Below are 22884 nucleotides of genomic sequence, written 5' to 3' on the forward strand. Positions count from 1 at the left end.
GGTGATATTTATAAATTATTTCATTTATCAATGGTAACGGGGACCATTCAATCCACTCCACCATTTGAAATCATAAGCAGCAATTGTAAATAATTACTTAATACATTTTAAGGATCTCCTATTGATATAAAAGTTTATGAATCACCATGGATGTTTCGATGTAAATTACAATTCCAAAATCCGACGTGACTCATATACGTGTTAAGTGTAATTCCACATAATTATCGTCATTTGATACCTTCATGAATTGCATTACGCAATGTTACGACGTGATAGTAGTGGAATTGATTTACAACGCAGTCATACTTGTATTTCTGACTATAGAAGTTCGGAGTTTACACCGTTTGTTTACTATTTGTAAGTTTTTACTTCAATTATATTGTAATGTTCTATTGTTTTACAAACACGAGTCGTGTCAGCTTATAAGTTACTACTATTTGACTCTTTTTTTAATATTGCTGCTAATCAAAATCAATCACAATTGCTCCCCCTAAATTATACCTGTGTTTTCTGAATATATATAGAATTTTTACACAATATTTTGACTTTTATTTGTGTATTACAGTTTTTTGTAAGTTAAAATTTGAAATGACAGTCGTATACAAGTCGGAGATTTGGCATTGTAGAACAGTTTTCCACCCACAACGTTCCCGAGGAGAATATCTGTATACTAAACAATCATGAAATGACTATCTTGTTCTGAACTTCATTTTTCAAGTTCTTTTTCTGATGTTTTGGGGCCTCTTCTTCGTGTTTGTTGTTTCTTTTGTCAGGAAAGGTTACAGCTGAAGGGAGTTATCTATACTGTTGTATATTTTTTCCCAATACATTATTCAAAAACTAAACGAAATCTCTTACTAAAGTGATTCGATGTATTATCACGGTTTTAACTCTCTTTTTTCAGAGCGGATGATAAGACACCGCAAAATAAGCAATCAACAACAACACGTCTTCCACCAGCAGGTAAAAACAACAGTTTAGTAGGGAATGGGGATATTAGTCGCCACCGCCTTCCACCAGCTAATAACAACAAAAGTTTAGTAGGAAAACCAAATGGTGATGTGACGCACAATAACAACATGAAAAACAATGACAGGAGACAGGAGAAACATGTGTCTTCGATACATAAACCGGATGGTAAATAACTTAGTTTTGTTACTTATTAAATATATAGTTATAAAATTAAACTCTGGTGGATTCACTTCCATTGGCTAATAAAATGCAGACATGGGACTTTGGGATAGACATAATATACTATCAAATTATATTTCTATCAAGATAATTTAAGTTCAATTTAATCAAGTATATTAAGCTGTCCAAAGTCAGGAGCCTGGAATTGAGTGGTTGTCGTTGTTTCTTGTCTGTCATATTTGCTTTTCGTTAATTGTTTTGTTATTTTGTTATAAATCAGACCGTTGGCAGCTCGTTTGAATTGTTTCACATTTGTTTTCATGTCGGGACCGTTTGTAGCTGACGATACGGTATGGGTTTTGCTTATTGTTTAAAGCCATACGATGACCTCTACGTCATTTGAATTATTTTGGATAGTTTTGCTCGTACCACATCTCTTCACTTTTCTTAAAAATTTGTACGCAAGCCGCGTGAACAGAAAATCAGCAGCAGTGCTCAATAAAAACATGTTTTTCAGTTATTTAGGTATGGTGATCTCTAAAAATCAATTGTTTGCGTGTATGTGTTGCTTAGCTGCTGTTTCATTGACGCTTTCACTGTCAATATACTATGGATTATTACAGGAAAAAAATTGTCATGTGACTGGATGGCTACACACAAGACAAGGAAACAATCGGTATATCAAAATAATTAAGGAGACAGATTAACATAAGCACTTGATGCTTGTTTCTGAATCCTATTTGTGAATGTGAATATATATTGTAATTCGTATAATTAATAATAAAATATTGTTTACACTAAAATAACAGCGCTTTTATTCCTGTCTATCATCTAAATAGTTGCTGTTAGGTCTTCAGCGATCACTCGAAGAGCTCGATCATACCTTACGCATTCGGACAACCGACTTAAGAGTTTCTCTTTTAATATCCATTTATAATCTGTAGATAAACCATTAAAGACTCATATTTGAGAATGTGTTGTGTGGAAAGAATATATTATAATAAACATTTAATGGAAACCTAATAAATTGTCTATCATATTTTCGACCGATATCAGTATTACAGTTGTATAGTATTTTTAGCCAATATTGTAGGAATGATCGTGTACCGTTACATGTTTGCCAAATTGGTTTAATATACAGACGTTTAGTTATTGCATGTAGCAGGTGATATGTAATAAATACTTTTGCATCAATAGAACTGAATAATAAGTTTTATGTTGCACAATCGAGGTTTACAACTGGGTATATAATGATATCCATTAATACTAGAATTGATATAATGTTATAAGTTTAGTCAGTTTTAAGAAAAGCTTATTTCTATTTCAGTTATGACATCTCAAAGTAACAGAATCCAAACGAGAGGGAAAAAGTAAGTAGTCACATGAAATATCATTGATATGTTCACTTTCTGTAAATTAAAAGAGGGACGAAAGATACCAGAGGGACAGTCAAACTCATAGATCGAAAACAAACTGACAACGCCATGGCCAAAATAAAAAGACAAACAGACAAATAATAGTTTAGATGACACAACATAGAAAACCAAAGACTAAGCAACACGAAACTAAACTGTAACTGTTTCTAAAATGTTGAAATATTCTAAACGCTAATGTTTTCTACACCCAGGTACATATTGCCTAAGCTGTATTTGGCACAACTTTTTGGAATGTTCGGTTAGTAATGCTGTTCAACTTCGTAATATTTGATTTGGCTTTGCAACGGTTTTGATTCGAGGGCTATTGATAAGTCTTACGCATAAACGAAACTCGCGTCTGGCGTACCAAACTATCAGCCTGGTATCTTTGGTGAGTTTTTAAAATGAAATTAAACTATTAAATAGGGTTATCTCATTTATTCACGATAAATAAAACTTCGTCAATCAAGATTTGAGGAACGTCACTTTCACCATTTATCATAGCAGAATAATGTATTTCACTTTTCGATCACACTTATTTGTAATATGTATACATACATTTAAGTTGACTTAGTTTTCTAGATAATTTTATGCACGCCTAAATGAAATTACGTAATATAATGACACCATTTACTTTACAAATCCTTTTGTTAGTGCTGAAAACTCTTTTCAATATATTTTGAATACCGAAAAATTTATCATATTGCCATAGTCATTAAGAAATAACGGTTACATCGTTAAGTCTTTTGAACATTATAGTTAAGAGTTGATAAATGCAAATAAAATGTGCATTTAAATAGCTAATAAATAAAGGATTAAAGTTTCTCAATTTATTATTCGTCATATGTCAACCCATTGCTACACGATGGTAGAATTTCTCCTGTTTTGCAGTAGTGATACAGAAAGAATGTCCGTTGGAAGTAGAAATTCAAATAGAGTCCATGCAACCAGTGACAGGAATAAAGTTTCATCGCCAAGAACTGACACAACAGAATATAGAATTCAAAATCCAAGGAGTAGCCAAAGAGTTAATGGACAACCCATGTCTCCAAAAACAGAAATGTCAACAAACTCGCGAACTAGTTCTGAGTCCAGAGGAAGGAGTAAAGAATTTACTTTCCGGTGGAATGCCCCTTCACGGAATACTTCACCCGAAGCCACTGACAAATCAAGTTCACCCCCATTAAAACAGTATAAACCTAGTGCTCAAATTCAAAGCTTTTATTCTTATTTATACGGGCGATCAAAAAAGCGAAAGAGTGTATTAGAACCGTCTCCTAAACAAAAACCAAAGGAAATTTTGAAGAAAAATACAAATGATACTCTTGAAAGAGAGCGACCGCAATCATTTGTGTTACTCCGAAGTAAAACGGTTAAAAGAAGTGCTTGGGATACGGAGCCCGCCGAATTAACTTATAAACCATCGACGAATGGACCTGAGGAAATCTCGCAAGCTTATGTTGGTGAAGAGTCTATTCGTGAAGCCGAAATGACAGCTAAACTACATCAAATGGAACAAGGTCAGACTAAACCAAAGGAAAACAATAAAGTTGTTCAAAAACGGTCTAAAATTCCTCCTTGGTATGAGAAAGAGTATGTACTGAATAGGAGACAAGCCGGTGTATATAGAAATATGTCCAATGCGTACGGTAATGAATCAAAAAAGCACCGAGAACAGAGGTTCGTTCAGAGACTTGCCGAGTATGAGGTATATAAAGCGAAACAACAGTGGGAAGAATTGTTAGAAAAAGACCGAAGAAAACGAGAAACGAAAGAGAGACAAATATTGCAGCTAAATGAATTACGACAACGATTCGAGGACGAAGCTTACCACCGTTTTCATACGCAGTACGTCACTTCTCGCGTCCTTGAGCACGAGAAAATGAATCGTGATGAATATGGATTACCAGAGGACAACGAAGAGGACCAAGAACAACGAACAATTATCAAAAGGAAAAAAGTAGTACCAAAATCCCTCATTACAGAAGACATGATTCAGGATATTTACAAGAAGAAATTCAATAAAATTTTCGATGTTAATAAAGGTAAAGGTCTGGGCAGACGACCGAAAACACCAAAAATGGAAGGAATCGATACAGTTGTACTAGAAGAGACGGACAAAAAAGGTAAAGTCCAATATATGAAAAAAAATACGTAAATTATTATTGTTTTTATTTTGAGCTGTCAAAAAGAAGGCTTCCAAATTTATTGTATTTGTTCTTGATGTAAGTTGAACGTAATATACATGTATATCAAGCACTTAAGTGTAATTGTTTTAAATTATGGTTGAGTCTTCCCGAGCATAGGTTTACCATAGACGGGATTTGCTTTTTTTTTCGCATGAGCCCGTTCTGCTCTTTACGCACTTTAATGTTTAATGTAATGGGCTTCCAACATTCAGGATAAAGTGTGATAAAGATTTGAGGAAATTTGTTTTGCATATCTAATGTTTTCTTATGTTTTAAAATAAAGCATATATATCATTATCTATATATTTATCACAATAAGAAAATCATATATAAAGTTTATCATATAGTTGGTATTACCTTGCGATAGTTTCACACGATGTTTTATTTTAAGGATATAAAAAGCTGTGATGAACAAGGCAACAAAAATACATGTTTATTGAGGATACTTATTTAAAGTTTGTCTTACAATTTTCATAATATTCTCTGCACAAAGGAAACATGAAACTCGTGAATTATTGGTTTTCATTTTATGTCATTATTATTAAGTTCAATTTGTAAACTGTTAGTCAAACGTGTTTTTATCCGTCTGTTGTGTAATGTAAAAGCTCGTTAAATGGCCTATAAAATTTCTTGTATTATCATTCAGTTTGGAGGGGACAAACATCCAGATTTATCCTGTATATTTTATACTAGATTTTTGCCTGAAACAGGAAAACTTATATATGAGATTAATAAAAGAATTTATGTGATTCTTCAAACAAGACCATTATGCACAAATCAAATTTCAGGTACAAATACTACATTAGTCCGGATCATTGATCAAAAGAATTTCATGCACTTTTTAACATTTGTTGTAAAGTGGCATTAACAGTTTTGTAATAAAAATGTCGTTTGCTTATTCAAGTTTGCGAAATAGGTAATTGGATATTATTTTACTTCATTATGTGTATAGATAATGTAAAATTTGTTTTGATAGATGTTGAGAGACAACCTACACGTATACAGGGTTCTGGTATGGACACTTAAAACTTCATCTATAATTTGTATCTCTCACTTAGCTTATGAACTCACCTATTTTCTTAATATTTATTTGTGTAGTTCAAAAAACATGTCTGTGTCTCTGAGAATAATATACTGTTTGTTGTTCAATTATATTTTCTTATCTTTTATACTTTTACGAGTAAGAATGGATTGGATTGTCATTTTGCTTTTTTTTTTCTGTTTTCTATTCTGACATCGGACTCTGACTTCTTTTAGTTTTACTGTGCGTATTGCTGAGTGTTTGTTTATTCTACATTGGCTAGAGGTATAGGGGAGGGTTGAGATCTCACAAAACATGTTTAACGCCGCCGCATTTTTTCGCCTGTCTCAAGCCAGGAGCCTCTGGCCTTTGTTAGTCTTGTATGTTTTATTTAATTTTAGTTCATTTATATGTTTCGGAGTTTAATGTGACGTCCATGTTCACTGAACTAGTACTCATTTTTGTTTAGGGGCCAACTGAAGACCGCCTCCGGGATTTTCTCGCTGTGTTGAAGACCCATTGGTGGCCTTGGGCTGTTTTATGCTCTTTGGTCGGGTTTGTAGTCTCTTTGACACATTCCCCATTTCCATTCTCAATTTTATGCATATTTTTTATGAAAGCTCACGTAGGCACCGTTTGCTTCTCAAATTCAAAAAGAGTTATAACATGTGTATGGAATTATCATTTTTCACCTGAGCAGAATATTTCTTGGTCAGATACCAAGTCAGCCTTACCTATACGACAGTGTATTTCAAGGGGTGTTAAAGCGATTTAACTTTCTTTTTGGTTAAGTTATTTCTCACTATGCGTAAACTGACATCTTTGGTCAATTATGTCATTCAGAATAACTTTAATTAATATTACATCGTAGTTTAAATTTTTTAATTGAAATGGTCAAACTCTCTCTTTTAGCAGTATATAGTAAGAGTAATCTGAAAGAAGTTAAGGTTTTTTTGTGTTTCGATATTTCGATTTAGGGACAAATAAAATAAATCAATAGTTCGAGACTGCAATGAGCTTTGAAGGCTTTTTGTGACTTGTGAAACCACGTTTTGACGTCTGACGGTCTTTTTCGGACTTCCTTGGAAAATGGGACGTTTGGGGACACGATCCAAAAAGGCCATCAGGCGTCAGAGCAATTTTGGTCTTCTACAACGGGAATGTTAAACGACATTGACTATACCCATGAAGGTCTCGATTGGTCGGAACTAATGTACCGGTTGTTGAACTGTCGACACTGACATTTGAAGTAAGGTTTACAATTATAAGGTGTTATAGAAGTTCTAGCATGTAGTAGTTACTTATAATTTCACCTACATTGGAACTATTTGAGGACTGTGGTATTCTGGTAGAACTAACTATATTAATACATAATCTAATGGTATATATATTTATTACCGAATAACCATGGTATAATGTTGATGTTTATATAGATGTGTTACAACTGGTTTGCATTTAATATATAAACTAATATCAAACTCTCTCTAACTATCTATTTGATTTTTTCTGGACAATTGAGATGTCTGCATGACGTCAGGGTGCCCAGATACCCATGTCAATAAAAAGTGATACCCAGTAGAGGAGATTACTGAATAAATCTATATGTACAAGTGTTGTAATTTTCTTTTGCTGTGTTGTGTTGTAAAATTCGTTGAAGAAAACAAGTTCAGACGATCTAGTATACTTCAAGGGAGAGCCAAATAACAAGAATTATCTATTTCTGCTTCAATAGCAAGCTGGAAACACTGACTTCATTCTCTTATAAAGAAGAAAATAAACCAAAATAACGGTTTATTATTTTTTTTTATTATGTTTTATAGTCACAATCACTCTCTTACTTGTTGCTATGCCATTTTTCGGCACAACTGAGCACATCTTTCGTGTTTTATATAGCTATGCATTAACAAATTAACGATGTTATTTACAGTTGAACTATTATTAATGGTCTTAAGTTATTTAGAATATCTCGGCTACCCTTTCTTACTACTTTATCCAAAAGTCAATCGGTTTTATACAAATGAATGCTCTTTTACATAAAATGTTAAATAAATTATATATACGAAGTCCGCATGGTATAAACTTGGCGTTTTAATGAATAAATAATGTTCATATATACAATATAAACATGTTTAAATTGAACTCAAGGTATTTGATTAAAAAAAAATTATGACACTATTCCAAAAGATTTCAATGGTCAATATTTCAGTACATTCCATTCTGTTGCGTTCGTCAATTGATTGCAGAGATGTTGGCAAAACTATCACATACATTAATTTACCAAAAATGAGATTGATATTTATTAAGGTTTTGAATTTTCCTTAATGCCAATCCTGATAGTATGCTTGTAAATTTGTACAAACATATTTTACTAGAATACCAAAATTGTGGTGTACTTCCTTACATTCATTATAGACGACTGTCGATGTTTTGTGTCTTAAGGTTGCCTTATGAACGCAAAAAAAGGTCATTCCAAGCCATAATCAAAATTATATTCGAAGTACAAATATTCATTTTTATGAAAGATATTATTTGATGCAATTTTGTAACGAATTTTCGTCAGCAATGCGCAAGACTCAACAATATTTTGATTTAATGGAAATGTTTAAATTTGTTCACAAACCTTTAAAATATTTAAATTCCGTTAATTTTTAACAACTGTCTAATTTTTATCCTGTGAGTGACTGCAACAAATGCACAGATAAAATGTCCATACCTTTTTACATACAAAATATATCATTATACATTATATTCCATTACTTCATTCTAATCGTTCTGAAAAAGCAAGAAATATTCACCACTAAATTAACAACGAACTAAAAAAAATATTCAGCTCAGACGCATGGTTTTCTCCGAATACATAGTAAACAATGATGTTTCAGTTTAAGTCACATTCGTAATTTGATTACTTTCAGGAAATACAAAGGAGAGGAAGAGAATGGTCAAAGAAGTTATTAAAGCAGCCGAAAAACAACTGGAAGTTAATAAAAGTACGTTTTTAACTTATCAGGGAAGTTGCAGGATGAACAATACATAATAATACTAAATACTAGTATAAAACAGAAACGATTACAAGTGTAAATAGCTAAGATTTCTAAATTAGCATATAATGAACTGTGTTGGCTTAATTTGAGGCCAAGAAATTGAAAGTTGGTGATATTCAGATTTGTTTGAAATTTGTATGCATTCTAAGATCTCGTTTAACTGCATCTGAATATTGAAACAATAATATATGTAGCATTTATACTTCCAGAGATACATTCTATCAAACATGTTTAAATTGCATGCATAGAACGCACATAAAAAATTTCCGAAAAATAATGCTTTTTACCTGCGTCGCAAAAGGCGAGAACAGATACGACCTTGTTTAACCTTGGGGACTTTTTTTAGATGCGATATTTTTTGGTTTCCCTAGTAACAACATCATGTTGGTACTCTTCTTAAGTCTAGTCTGCCTGTTTATATGTTACTTGTAATCGTATTTACTATTGTGTAATGTTTTATGCATTGATGTTGATATGATATATACTTCAGATATAAGTCTGCAAGTTTCTTTATTTTTATAACTACCTTATGACCACGACGTGTTAATGAATAAATAAGTATTCAGATTATTATTTTTTTTCAGAAGAGCAAAGAAAACTTTCGACTGTAGCCAAAAAAGAAGAATCACACACTCCTTCTATGAAGGACCTTGACCTTGACGATGACAGTGATGATGACGATATGGATGACATTTTCGAGAAAGCCAGGAGAAAATATGACTTAGATGTTGATGATTAGATGCCATAGTTATTCACCTTAAATTATTTTCTTACCAGTATATATATTTATCATAATGAGACTGTAACTCGGAATGTGCATGCATTGAGTCGTTTAGAAATTAGATACCAGCTGTATTTGAATGGTGTATCACATAACTAAAATAAAGTAAGATCATTGTAGGAAGTGATATCTTTTTCTCCAAAAATGGGGTTTGAAAAGTGGATTTTTTAACCGGAGGAGAAGGTACAATGAGATAGTTTCAAAATAGATTTGAAACACCGCCTTTGTTGGTAAAGATTTTTTTGAAGGCCAGTAGGACTCCATTGGCTGCCTCAAACAATTACTGCCTCACTACCTCTTAATACTGTCGACGTTCCACATGTACTTATCATTGACTTTTATATTAGTGCCAATATCAATTATATGTAATTAGGGGAATTACATCAAATGGTTATATTCATAAAATACCATGAAAAACAGTCTAATAAATGAGGGTGCAATGCCAAAGAATTTTTTTTCTGTCACCAAAGGTACTGTAATATAATCTGAGATTTTAATGTATCTGATAAATTACTAATTCTTATTAAAATTCATTTTAAATGTAACATAATGATTTTAGTTTTTATGTCTTTAAGTATGTTTAAAGTGCAATGCTGGGGAAATGAAATATTCTTCTTTCAAAGAATTTGAATTTTTTTGAATTATTGACTATGAATCACAGTATATGGCCAAACTCAGAAAAGACCCGTCTAAATTCCATTTAATTGATCAATTAAAAAACACTTACCGTTATCATTATGATATGTTTTCGTTAAATAATCAAGAATTCTCTAAATATACTACCGATATTTCCCCAAAGGAACTTACCTTAAATAAATCAAATATTAACAGCAATAAGTGACCTTTCCTTTATTTAGACATTTCAGTTTTACACCAGAAACTCTACACAAAAATTTACGACAAAAGGAATGAGTTCTCTTTCCCTATTGTTAATTTTCCTTTTATGGCGGTGATTTTCAGTTGGCACCGTTTTACGGTGTTTATATATCCCAACTCGTTCGCTATGCCTTTACTTAATTCTTTCCGGTTTGCAAGTTTGGCTGTACATCTAAAAAAACTTATTTCAAACGGAATAGCACATCCTAAATTTTATGGTGATGTTGTAATTTGAAATTTAGATACGATCTGGGTAAATTTATCAATCTTTGAATAAACTTATTTTAAAAGGTTACCAATTCAACACTGTAAATAAATCTTTTATTGTCTTTTTATAGGTATACATATTGGTTTTGTTATCAGTAAATTAAAAACAAAACTAAATAGTATCGGTATACACATATCATGGTCCTACAATCTGTCGATACCTATATTTTGGCATTGAACAAGGTCATGTTTTTTTCTGATTGCTAATGACGTCTTTATACTAAATCCATTTGATGTTGGATTTGTACTGATTGATATTTTAGTCTTAGATACATGATTTTTTTTATTAGTTGTTATTGGCTTTGAAATAGCTGTCAGTAACTGCGAGTACTCTCAAATCTGTACTTAGTGTCTTTTTTTGTTGTTGTTGTTGTTAGGGATGAGGAATGGGTAAATACCCTGCCACGTCCGTTCTGTGTTTTTGTTTGATGTTTTTCTGCTTTTTATCGATCTGGTGAGTTTAACCTTTTTCATCTGATTTATATAGTTTGTTCTTATGTTGTGCAGTTACCAAATTGTGCCTCTCTTCTTGCCGACTTGTTTCTTTATTATTATGAGGCTGACTTCATACTTTTAGTTACATAGGAGTGTAGAAACGTATAGGAGGTAATATAAAGGAACTTCTTAGGAAGTAAGATAAGAAGTTAGCAATATCCTTTAACTTTACTTTCCGCTATATAGATGATGTTCTCTCACTAAATAATTCAAAAATTGGTGACTATGTTGAACGCATCTATCCCATCGAACTAGAGATAAAGGATACAACAGATACAGTTAAGTCTGCCTCATATCTTAACTTACATCTAGAAATTGACAATGAGGGTCGGTTGAAAACAAAACTTTACGACAAAAGAGATGATTTCAGCTTCCCAATTGTGAACTTTCCATTTCTATGTAGCAACATTCCAGCAGCGCCTGCATGCGGAGTATATATCTCCCAATTGATACGATATTCCCGGGCTTGTATTTCCTATCATGATATCCTTGATAGAGGGTTGCTGCTCACAAGGAAGCTATTAAACCAAGAGGTCAAAATGATGAAGTTGAAATCATCCCTTCGTAAATTTTACGGACGCCATCACGTGTTAGTTGACCGTTATGGAATAACCGTTTCACGGATGATATCGGATGATATCGGATATGTCGTAATTACAATCCACTTCCTTTTTCACTACGAATATGACCTACCGAATTAGACTATTAACCGGATTTGTAATAACATGAGCAACACGACGGGTGCCACATGTGGAGACGGATCTGCTTACCCTTCCGGAGCACCTGAGATATCCCCCAGTTTTTGGTGGGGTTCATGTTGCTTAGTCTTTAGTTTTCTATGTTGTGTCTTTTGTACTATTATTTGTCTGTTTGTCTTTTTATTTTTTAGCCATGGCGTTGTCAGTTTATTTTCGATCTATGAGTTTGACTGTCCCTCTTGTATCTTTCGCCCCTCTTTTACACCAATTTCCCAGGTTTGCGGTGGGGGTTGGGGGAGGGGGTTGAGCGCTCACAAACATGTTAACCCCGCCATATTCTTTATGTGCATGTCTCAAGTCAGGAGCCTGTAGTTCAGTGGTTTTCGTTGGTTCATGTCTGTCATATTTGTTATTCGTAATTTGTTTTGTTATAAATTAGGCCGTTAGTTTTCTCAACTGAATTGTTTCATATTTTTAATGTCGGGGCTTTTTTAGCCTACTATACGGTATAGGGATTTATCATCGCTGAAGGCCGTACAGTTACCTATAATTGCTTACATCCATTTCATTTGAACGTGGTTGGATAGTTGTCTCATTGGTAATCATACCACATCTCCTTATTCTATATGCACTGGGTGTCGAAAACGAAGTATATGAATCCCAATATACAAAATTTAGAAAAGTTAAGATAATATAAGTTTCCTTTCTGGGTATACACTCTGTTTTGAGGAATCACACTAAATAATCACTCGATCAATTTAAGAGCAAAATATAATATAAAACGACCACGCAAAATCCAATCTTAACAAAAACACTCAATTCAATTACAATGTATATAGAAATGACAAAAGTCCAAGATACTTCTTCATTAAAACAATATTATAATAATGCTCTAACTAACTGAAAGCAGGATTCAAAGTATTTTCACTAATCATGAAATGATGGCTTCTTACACTTTGACATCGACAACGGAACTTACAAGGGTGACTGGGGAATAGAAATATGGTCACTACAGGTCTCCTTCCGACCGGCAGTAAACTCCATAGTGGGGCATCTGTTTGGCTGTGCGGGATGTACATGTACGCAGCCACATCCAGTCAGAAATGGGACGTTAAATCCGATACCTCTTGTAGAGAGATTGCCACTCTCTCTGCACGTTAAGAACCCTAGTAACAACTCTTTGAGGGGTCCGCAGGTAGTGTGCACAAGGCAAATTTTCTGTCCCTATCCTATTTACCCTCATTTTCCGGTGGCAGTCTAAATTTCCCCGACCTTCATCCCTGACGGCCTCTATATCAGGACCTACCTATTGTATTTATTGTTAATTTGTTCTCGTCCTGAGAAAAATGCATCAAATATTTGCTACTGGACGTAAAGCAACCAACAATCAATCTAAAAAGTTTTCATGCTCAACAGTACTATCCAGTAATCGGATATAAAATAGTCGTTTAACAGTCCCCTTTTTAACTTGCTTGCTAGAAATAGGCTATAGTGTCCAAGGTGTTCCGCGTAAAGTGGTGGGAATTCGTAAGGAAATTTCCATTTTCATATTATTATAAATTACACATAAATACGCACAGACACACACAAACATCTTTTGTTTGTGTCATGGCTACTGTCTCATTCACCTGAACCCTCTTCTCTTTTATTTCTTGTATCTATACTTTTTTATTTGTTTAACCTATTCGACCATCGGTTTTCTTCTCAAGAACTTCCTGGTCATTTTAATCATTCTTCATGTCTCATCTTCGTATGAATAGCTAATTTTCTATCATGATTTTTAAATTGCGGTGAAACATTTTTGAACGATTGAACATTTCAATTATATTTCTTTAGTCCTAATATTACTACAAGATTGTTACTTATAAAACTGGGTAGATGCGGAACAGTGGTTACTGTGTAAATGATACTATCGAAAATAGAGTTTATCAATAATGGTATCAAATCAGTGAGAAAAATATTAAAAAAACTAGCCTATTTCACTCAACCTTGACATGTATATGATAGCAGGCATGAACACTATTTTATCATATACATGTGAGCATAATCCTTTAGTATTGTAAAATTCAGCACTGAACCGTATTTTACATCTTTTTTTTTTTATTTGAAAACCAACAGTCTGAATTCAGATTTGCTTCGATGGTTTATTTTTCGTCCATCTGGGGGAATAAATAGGAGGCTCCATGAAAGACCTTCCTTATAGGCCGTTCATACATTATTCTAATAAAGGTTCGATAATATTGACCGAGGATTACTTGTGCTGTTCAATAGTTTAAACATATTTTATAGTAAGTAAATGAATCAGACACAAGTTTTTTTCAACTTAGAAAACTCTTCTCCGAAATAAATGCGGACCAAAGGAAGCCAATGTGGCATCCGTTGATATACAAATAAGAAGATGTGGTATGATTGCCAATGAGACAACTCTTCACTAGAAACCAAATGGCATAGAAGTTAACAACTATAGGTCACCGTACGGCCGTCAACAATGAGCAAAACCCATACCCCATAGTCGGCTATAAGAGGCCCCGAAATGACAAATGTAAAACAATTTAAACGAGAAAAGTAACGGCCTGCTTTTTATACAAAACAATGAACGAAAAACAAATATGAAATATAGCAACAAACGACAACCACTGAATTACCAGCTCCTGACTTGGAACAGGCACATACAGAATGTGGCGGGGTGGAAAATGTTTGCTGGCGCGCCAAACCCTCCTCCTAATCTGGGACATCAGTGTAAAATGTAACAGTAGGACATAAGGACAACCTATAAAAATCTGTTTAAAAGGGCTGATCAATACAAAGTACAAAACAACTAACAAAAACACAGATTGGCCTTGAAAGGGCATTTGTACATCCCCACAACAAAAAACACTATAAAGTATAGATCTAAGAGTACTCGCAGTTACTAACAGCTAGTTCAAAGCCAATGACAACTAATAAAAACAAATCATGTATCTATAAGACTAAAATATCAATCAGTACACATCCAACATCCAATGGACCAACTGATGAACATTTGGAAACGGTCTCCGAATTAGCATTCATTTAAAGTGGGACAAAGCGTTGCCTTGTAGTTTCTCTCAGAAAAAGTTTAAATTAAAAAAATATTTGTTAGAGTAAATAAAACATTGGTTCTGAGAGTCACGTTTTTCAACCAATCGGACAAATATTAATATGATATACCATAAATCCGTTCTTTAATCATGTGATTGATTACAAACCGACAGACGTGGGTTGAAAATTCTTGTAGTCTGAATTACAAATACTAGTACTCAAAAATGAATGGTATCAGATGGTCGTTATATTCAAAACTTTGATTCACCTGAATATGAAGTACACTGATAAATATAAATTTTGAAGCAAAGTTGAAATATTAATTGTCTTCTGATTAGAAATAAATTCCCCGAAACATATAGGGTCTTAAACACATCTTGGGGTTATATATTTATATACTAGTATATTCTTTTTCTGGAAAGCTATTGCACTAGACATTCCCTCCCCAACAAAAAAGTAGGGGAAAAAATGACAGTGACCATGTTGTTTAATGTAGGTCTTATGCATAAGTAAATGTCATAACCATGTTCATTTAAAGATGAGAGAGAAAGATGTTATTTGATTTCTAATATGGTTCTAACAGGCCACACACGGAACCATCAGAGAGTTGGTGCTAAGTTTCTTGAACGTGCAGTGATTGTGGCGCTCGGATTTAACGTCCCCATTTCCACCGGACGTGTCTGCGTATTTACGCATCCCTTAAGACCAAACGGACGCCGTACATTATGTTTACTGCAAGATTGGAGAGCTCTAGGGATGACCAAATTTATATACCAAGTTAATCGTTTGGGTTAACATAAAGTTGAAATTTAATCAATTGAAATAATCAATTGTCTTTGATGTATATGTATAACCTGAACTAATTAAGTCAGGACTCTGTAATTCTGTATAGTTGTCGTTTGTAGCTGTATACCATGTTTGTTTTCCGATTGAAGTTTTGTACTTAAATCATGCCGTTGGTTTTCTCTTTTGAACTGTTTTACATTTTGTAACGACGGGGCTTTTTATAGCCTGCTATGCGCTATGGACTTTGCTCATGACTGAAGGCCGTACGACAACCTATAGTTGCTAACATCTACGTCATTTGGTCTTTTGTGGATAGTTGTCTCGTTGACAAGCATACCACATCTCCTTGTTTCATATCAATGATGAACATATACGGTTCCAATTTTACTGTATAAGATGCGCATTATTTTTTCAAGTAATGTCTCTTCAGTGATGCTCGAGTCCAAAAATATTATATAAAATCCAAAACCTAATACAAACGTTGAAGAGCTTATACAACTTAAAAGGACTACAAGTAAAGCCAAACCCGGACAATGAATCAGAGGTATGCATGAGAGAGATAATAAAAACTGATTTTTAAAAGGAGTAGGTCCGGTAAGGGCCGATTTTGGCCCCAAATTTCAGGTTCATCTGATGAAAGATTTTGGACACTTTTTAAACACTTAAGTGTCTACTTTAGTAGAATCAATTTATTTATGTGAAAGATTTGACTGATTTAGTCATTAAAGACGTTCATATTCAAGCTTAAATGTTATAAATCTATCAAATATGCCATAATATGCTACTTTTCAGATGGTTTTTGTCAAAAATGAATGTTGCCGCATCCGTGTTCATCCTCAACCTTTATATATGTTATGTATTATCATCAAATACAACTTACATTTAAATATTAAGAATGAACACAAATGCGGCCACTTCCATTTAAGACGGAAACCGCCGAAAAATTAACTCAAATGCTAAAATTATGAAGATTTCAGTAATTTAGCATGACTTAATGATGCTAGTACCCGATAAATATGCATTGTACTATCAAAAACAGCCCATATGTATGTAACAGAAGTATTTTAATTTCCAATGAATAGCTAAAAGTTTACATTTTAACAATTTTGTAAAACTGCTATATTTTGGGGCCAAAAAGGGGTCTTACTGAACCTACTCCTTTGATAACAGCAAATAGTGATAAAACAATTGCCGTTTTTTCATGATATCAGTAGTACCACAGTACTGGCTATTGGGCTAATAAAATAATAATTGGATAATGACAACAACCCATACTGGCCCTTTTTGGCTAGATTGGCTGACCTTTTTCTAAACATAAAAGGAGAGCTCTATACATACAATGTTTTCAACGTAAAGTCCGGGACGATTCGAAGCAGAATGACCAATTGGTCATGTTGCATCTAATCTCGTGTTGAGATTTTGAATGCGTTTATACTCAAAAGTTTCATTTGTTAACAGCTTGTCAGAATACTTGCCAGTTATTATTTATTTTGGAAAAACTATGGATGTCATTGCAATTTCTATTTTGTTTCGCCTTATGTTGATTTTTTTCTGTTTTCATTCTTTAATAGAAATAAAACGTAATAAGACCTTTAAAGATGCAACTATTAATAATTAACATGGTACTTTCAAGTGCTTGTTCTCAGCCTTAAGTGTGTTTTATATGCACACAAGTAAAACAAATATTAGATTATTTTTTTATTTATATAAATAGTACAAAAACAATAAGTAATAAAAATATACATAAAAACCGTGAAGGGATTTCGAATTGTTTACAGAAAAGAAAGAAATGTCAGAAACGTACATGTATACACAAAGTAATATTTAAAAAAGCAAACTGAATATACATTCAGGACAGATATACAGCACTAACTTTAAATATACAACATTCAAGTTGTTGTGACCAGCACTAAAATACTTAAACATCCCAAATACTTAAACATCTCAAATAAAATAAATATTGGTAAACTTTTTACACATCTCATAACTCGAAACAATTCAAACACTCGTTCCTTTGCAAAGGTTGAGGTATCATTTGCAATTATAGACGTTTTTAAAACAATAACCGTTGTGGGCTTTTCCTTTTCTCGCCAGCTGTCCAAGACTTTGACTTAGATCGGAAGTGGCGTACGTCTGCTGCATGGTCTTGGTGAAGCATAGGGACGTAGTTAATTGGTTCACAGTATGACTGAAAGGAAAAAATATACATATATATATATACATATGTATAGTAACTCATGTTTAAACATTGAATTTTCCTTTACGACAAAGCAAATATTTCGGTGATTAGTAAATGTAGTAAGTTATTTAAGCTCTTTGACCGTGACAGTATAAAGGAATGTTTTAAGCAAACAAAAACGCATCTGAATAAAAGGTATAAGATACAAAGGGCAATACACTGTAATTTTTTTGTGAAAGTGTTACAATTTAAAATCATTTTCGTTTGTATATGTTACCTTACAAAATTGGTGCTTTAACAATTTTAGATTTTTCCTAAGATTTATTCCGATTCTGTAACATCATACTAGCTTGCTTATAACATAATTAAAGAACGTTTGGCTACTTCTGCAGACGACAGAAATACCAAGTATAAGTTTTACCTAAGATATTAAATATAAAACTAAGTCCAACATATCAAATTCCCATTAATGTAACACTTTTGATAAAGAAATCCTTGAGCAAAGATTGACAGTGTAATAAATGCTATCTGTCTGTTAATAAATGCATCGTGTGATAATTCCTTTATTTTTTTTTTCTTAAAGATAGTTTGTTGTATTATTTCTTATACATCAATTCGTGAAATTCAAGACTAATAATGTACTTAATTCGAGACTTTCAAAAATACCTTAAAACTGTTGTAAAAACTCTTGTAACCACCATCTAAAATATACAACTCTGGGAAAGTTAGAAACGGATACATGTCACTGTTCAGCTCTCGGTCTTTGTTCCGGAGATAGCGGCACCTGAAAACCAAATTATAAAGTTTACAATACAAAAATATTTCAAGTTGTAATTAAACAAAAAAAAACAAAAAAAAACAAATAGCATTCCTTATCGCTTGTTATAAATTGATTTCTTCAATGAATACTCATAAAAATATTTGTTTTTAGAACATAAATTAATGATATGAAAATGTTTTGTCGTTAGAAATATACATATAAGGAAAAAATCATTAATATCTTTGCACACGTACAGAAAAATTGTGTTAACGCATGCGGAAGAATATCACAAGAACGTTTTGCAGGAAAATATGAATGCCTACTCAAATCCAATCTATTAAAAAAATCGAATTATTACAGAAGAGTGTCCACCATGCACTTGCACTGCACTATTATTAGAATAGTAGAATAGAATGATATACAAATGGATGAAAATTATATATACATGTAACTGTTATATACAAATATTAATATAATATATAACAGAAAAAAATATTTCTCTGTACATTAACCTCACTTTCAGGTATAGAGATGTGATTTTTTTTCTTTGAGACAAGTGCTTGCGACCATCCACAAGAACTTGCGGTCATCCGATGTTCAGTACTTCAGTTCTTTGGTTATCACAAAGAGACCAATTAAAACTTATTCCGATTTTTTTAAAACTTACCATCCCACCATGAATCATATCAAAATGAATTTATTTTAAAAACATAACAAAAGCTAACGGCTGTATCTGAAACACTAGCTGGAGCCCTATGTATCACTAACAAAGCAAACCAGATTAAGTTTAATTTAGAAACACGTGACTTGCATACTGAAATTGATAGTTAAACTGGACCCCTGTTGTGTTCACTTATCGCTACACTAACGGTGTGGAGATTTATATGGAATGGCGGACCATGCAGTGTAATTGATAGTCTACTTTTATTTTTAAACAGTGACTTGTACTTTGCACAATCAATCGAGGGGTTCTACACCATTTGACATTAACAGCCATATTGGCGTCGACAAATCGATTTCCAACACCGTTTTCCTTTGAAAGCAGCTTTAGTTGTATGGTTATTTAGTATATTGCATTTAAAAATTCAGATTAAACAGGTTTTTTTAGATTTTCCTTCACATGTTTTATGATACAATTCGTAATGTTTCTTACTATGGATAAGAAAAATTATTTGAACATCTAAGTACTTACAATTTTGGTGCTCTTTCTGAAGAAAACTCGCAGTGGAAAATGAGTATGTCTCGTTGTGTGTTTGGCTGAAAGGCGTGTAAGAGTTGTAAGATGTCATCCTCTGTGTAGATATTATGGGCTCCCTAAAAAAAGAAAGTATGGAACTGATTTCTGTGGGCTCGACAAATGTTTCTGTAATAATCTGTATTTATTACGCTGTAGACAAAACTACGATGGTGTGTACACATCAACAAGACAGCAACCAAACTACACATAAATCCAAAAGACGTCTAGAATTAAACATATAGTCTTCAACAAAAGACAGGTATTTGTACTAAATGTCAAGCTGTAAATCGCCCCAAAAAGTCTAAAAAGTTGTGAATAAAGATATGTCATCAACACCAAATTCTTTAAGTAACAAAAAAAACCATTAAAGTATGACATTCGACAACAACCGAAGAGGTTCCTGACTTTGGAAATATTTAAACGTACGAGATGAAATAATGCTGTCTTAAACTCTTAAATCGGGAGCTGCACTTTATTCAGTATATTTATTCAGTAAAACAGTCCAGGAAGATATGAGATTTGGCAATGCCCAGAATAAACCAAACGCAACACTTTCGCCTTGTTGCAATCTTTAATGTGTATCCAGAGGCAATGATAGAACGGCAACAGTATTACTATAACCTTTATCAATAAGTCTATGAAGCAAAAAAAAAGGACAGTTCCTATATTATCGTTATTCCTATATTATTGTTAAAAGCTGGGTGTGGAATTCAATTTTTATTTTATTCCGGTGATTGGATATCATACTTTATAATATCCATATATCTGTTGTAAAAGATTTACAGTAATGAAAATATTACATTCAATGAAATCTGAGACGTCACAGCAAACATTGGCAAATCGAACTGTTGGCTGTTATTATTATGTCTGTGTATCATCATTAAAGATCAACCGGGATTAAAACAAAATTTAAGTTTTATGTTCACTGCAATATGCTTAGTTTCTGAGCATATTGGTCCATTATAATGATAAGAGCAAATCTTATAAATATTTCATAACGTAAAAACTTTGAAATAAAAAAAAAATGACAGTATTATAAGACCACCAAGATCATTTCTCTTTCTAAAAGTAGACAACTAGATAAAATAACAATCTACCTCTCCTTCCTAAATATCTTCCTTAAATTCTACTCTCTGTATAAAAATTATACATTCCAAACTTTGGTCTTTCTTGTTTATCATTGATCAGTAATCTAATCAATAGATTTTTAGATAAAATATTTTTAACATAAGACTCCAAAAACTTGCTTACTTGAGATTCTTACTATCATACATTTAACAGCTAACAAAAAATCTACAAGAAATACAAAATACTTTTTCGTCAATAAAATAAAAAAATGAATGAAGCGAATAATTTCAAATTGGTTATTTTCATTTTATAATTAATAAATATGTCATTCCTTCTACATCGTACTTGTCCTTAGCACTTATTCTTTAGTCAAACAGCTTTAGGCTGACCTTACATTTTTTCAAAACTGGTTTCTTGACCAAGAAAAATACATTTTTAAAACTATCCCTGCAGTATAAGTTTTCAGTGCATTTATAATAAAACATGTTTTTTCAAAGGTGATGTGGATTTTGAAACAAATAACAATGTAGATAAAGAAGATTCAGTTTACAAATTGTTTATATAAAATGAACATGAGATAAAGTTATTAAAATAAAAATAATCTCCAAAAGATAATCGGGGTTTCAGTAAAAAAAAATCGAAGACAACACAGTGCAATTTTCTTAAGATTTGCATTCAATTTCTATAGTTAAAAAAAACTAAACAAATATAAATGTGAAATCTGACAAGGAAGAGCTGTGTATACTGCAGTTCATTTTGTTATCGTATGCTATTTTAGATTAAAAAAAAATCCATTTTTTATTTTATAATTAAAACGGTTGTATACTTCTGAATAGCGGAAAAGGGATCCACAGAATAAGCAGAGATTTGCTTCATCTTTGGCACTGAATATAAACAATAAAACAAACCTTTAAATGGCCACCATTGTACTCGTACGGATAGCGGCAATCTATGATCTGGTAGCCACTGACGGTTTCCTGATACAATCCATTCTGTAGACCAACAAGCTGGAAAAAAATAACATGATATATTATCTATGAATTAAAAAATAAACGGTGTTAATTTATGATCTTACTTCCATTAGTAAATTATTAAGAACCTATGAAGTATGTTAACCACAAACCACACAACTGATTGCATTTATTAAAATTTGAAACTACGGTAGATTCAACAAACATGTTTACATCCACTTCATTTGAAGTTTCGTGGATATTTGGCAATCATACCACATCTCCTTATTTTATATAATTCAATCGCCAAATTAAGTAAACTGCACGTAGATGTGAGGTATACATCAGTGAGACAGCAATCCAACAACCCAAAGATAAATAAAAACATAGCAGTCAACAGCCAATCTTAACCAATGGACAAAAGTGTATACTAAATATCAAGTTCTATATCGCCTCTAGACAAGTTGTGAATAAGAGGTAAAGCAAATTTCCCCTACATTGGTTTAACTCCAATAGATCAAACAAAAATATTGTTAAAATCTTTTCATTGTCTATGCTTTTTTCTACATATGATTTCAATTGCCTCCTCCAGGTCATCTTCTTCTAGTCCCTTTGTTTTACACATAACCATACGAAATAGTAAGTTGTATAAAGTAAGATCTTGTAAAAAAATAGTTTTCGTGTATGATTGGTTGTTGGTTGCGTGCCATTCAGTGGAGCGATATCATTTTGTGGTTAATTTACATTTGACAACAGTTTCGCGTATATCAGCAAATTAGCCATATACTATATATATATATAAAATGATGGAAAATATTTTTTTATGTTTATTCATTTCGACATCTACTTGTTTTCAAAAATGGGCCAAACATTCCACACCTTACATCAAGATCAGAACTAATATTAATGTCGACTTAAGCTTTGCCTTTT

At 32.6% G+C, this 22884-nt stretch overlaps 1 protein-coding gene and 1 long non-coding RNA gene across 9 annotated transcripts in view; one reads left to right on the forward strand and one right to left on the reverse strand.

The window, feature by feature from the left end:
- LOC127735978 (NKAP family protein-like) overlaps positions 1–9723 on the forward strand; it is a 42359-nt gene extending 32636 nt beyond the window's left edge. For 6 of the 8 annotated variants that reach the window (XM_052246461.1, XM_052246463.1, XM_052246465.1 and 3 more), the window contains exons 2-7: positions 905–1137; positions 2459–2501; positions 3438–4672; positions 5712–5747; positions 8669–8743; positions 9382–9723. In XM_052246461.1, the coding sequence (XP_052102421.1) occupies positions 905–1137; positions 2459–2501; positions 3438–4672; positions 5712–5747; positions 8669–8743; positions 9382–9536 (1777 nt within the window). In that variant the 3' untranslated portion in view covers positions 9537–9723. Of the gene's footprint in view, positions 1–244; positions 358–904; positions 1138–2458; positions 2502–3437; positions 4673–5711; positions 5748–8668; positions 8744–9381 lie in introns of those variants that run through there. The other 2 variants (XM_052246464.1, XM_052246462.1) reach the window with 2 other exon arrangements.
- Positions 9724–17445: 7722 nt separating this feature from the next.
- LOC127736012 (uncharacterized) lies at positions 17446–20014 on the reverse strand. Its single transcript, XR_007998689.1, has 3 exons — positions 19892–20014; positions 18606–18723; positions 17446–17948 (listed from the first exon to the last, which is right to left on the reverse strand). It is a non-coding gene; the product is annotated as an uncharacterized LOC127736012 (long non-coding RNA).
- Between the last annotated feature and the right edge of the window lie 2870 nt (positions 20015–22884).

The sequence above is a fragment of the Mytilus californianus genome, unplaced genomic scaffold (genome assembly GCF_021869535.1).
Source record: "Mytilus californianus isolate M0D057914Y unplaced genomic scaffold, xbMytCali1.0.p SCAF_3, whole genome shotgun sequence".
Taxonomy (NCBI): Eukaryota; Metazoa; Mollusca; class Bivalvia; order Mytilida; family Mytilidae; genus Mytilus; species Mytilus californianus.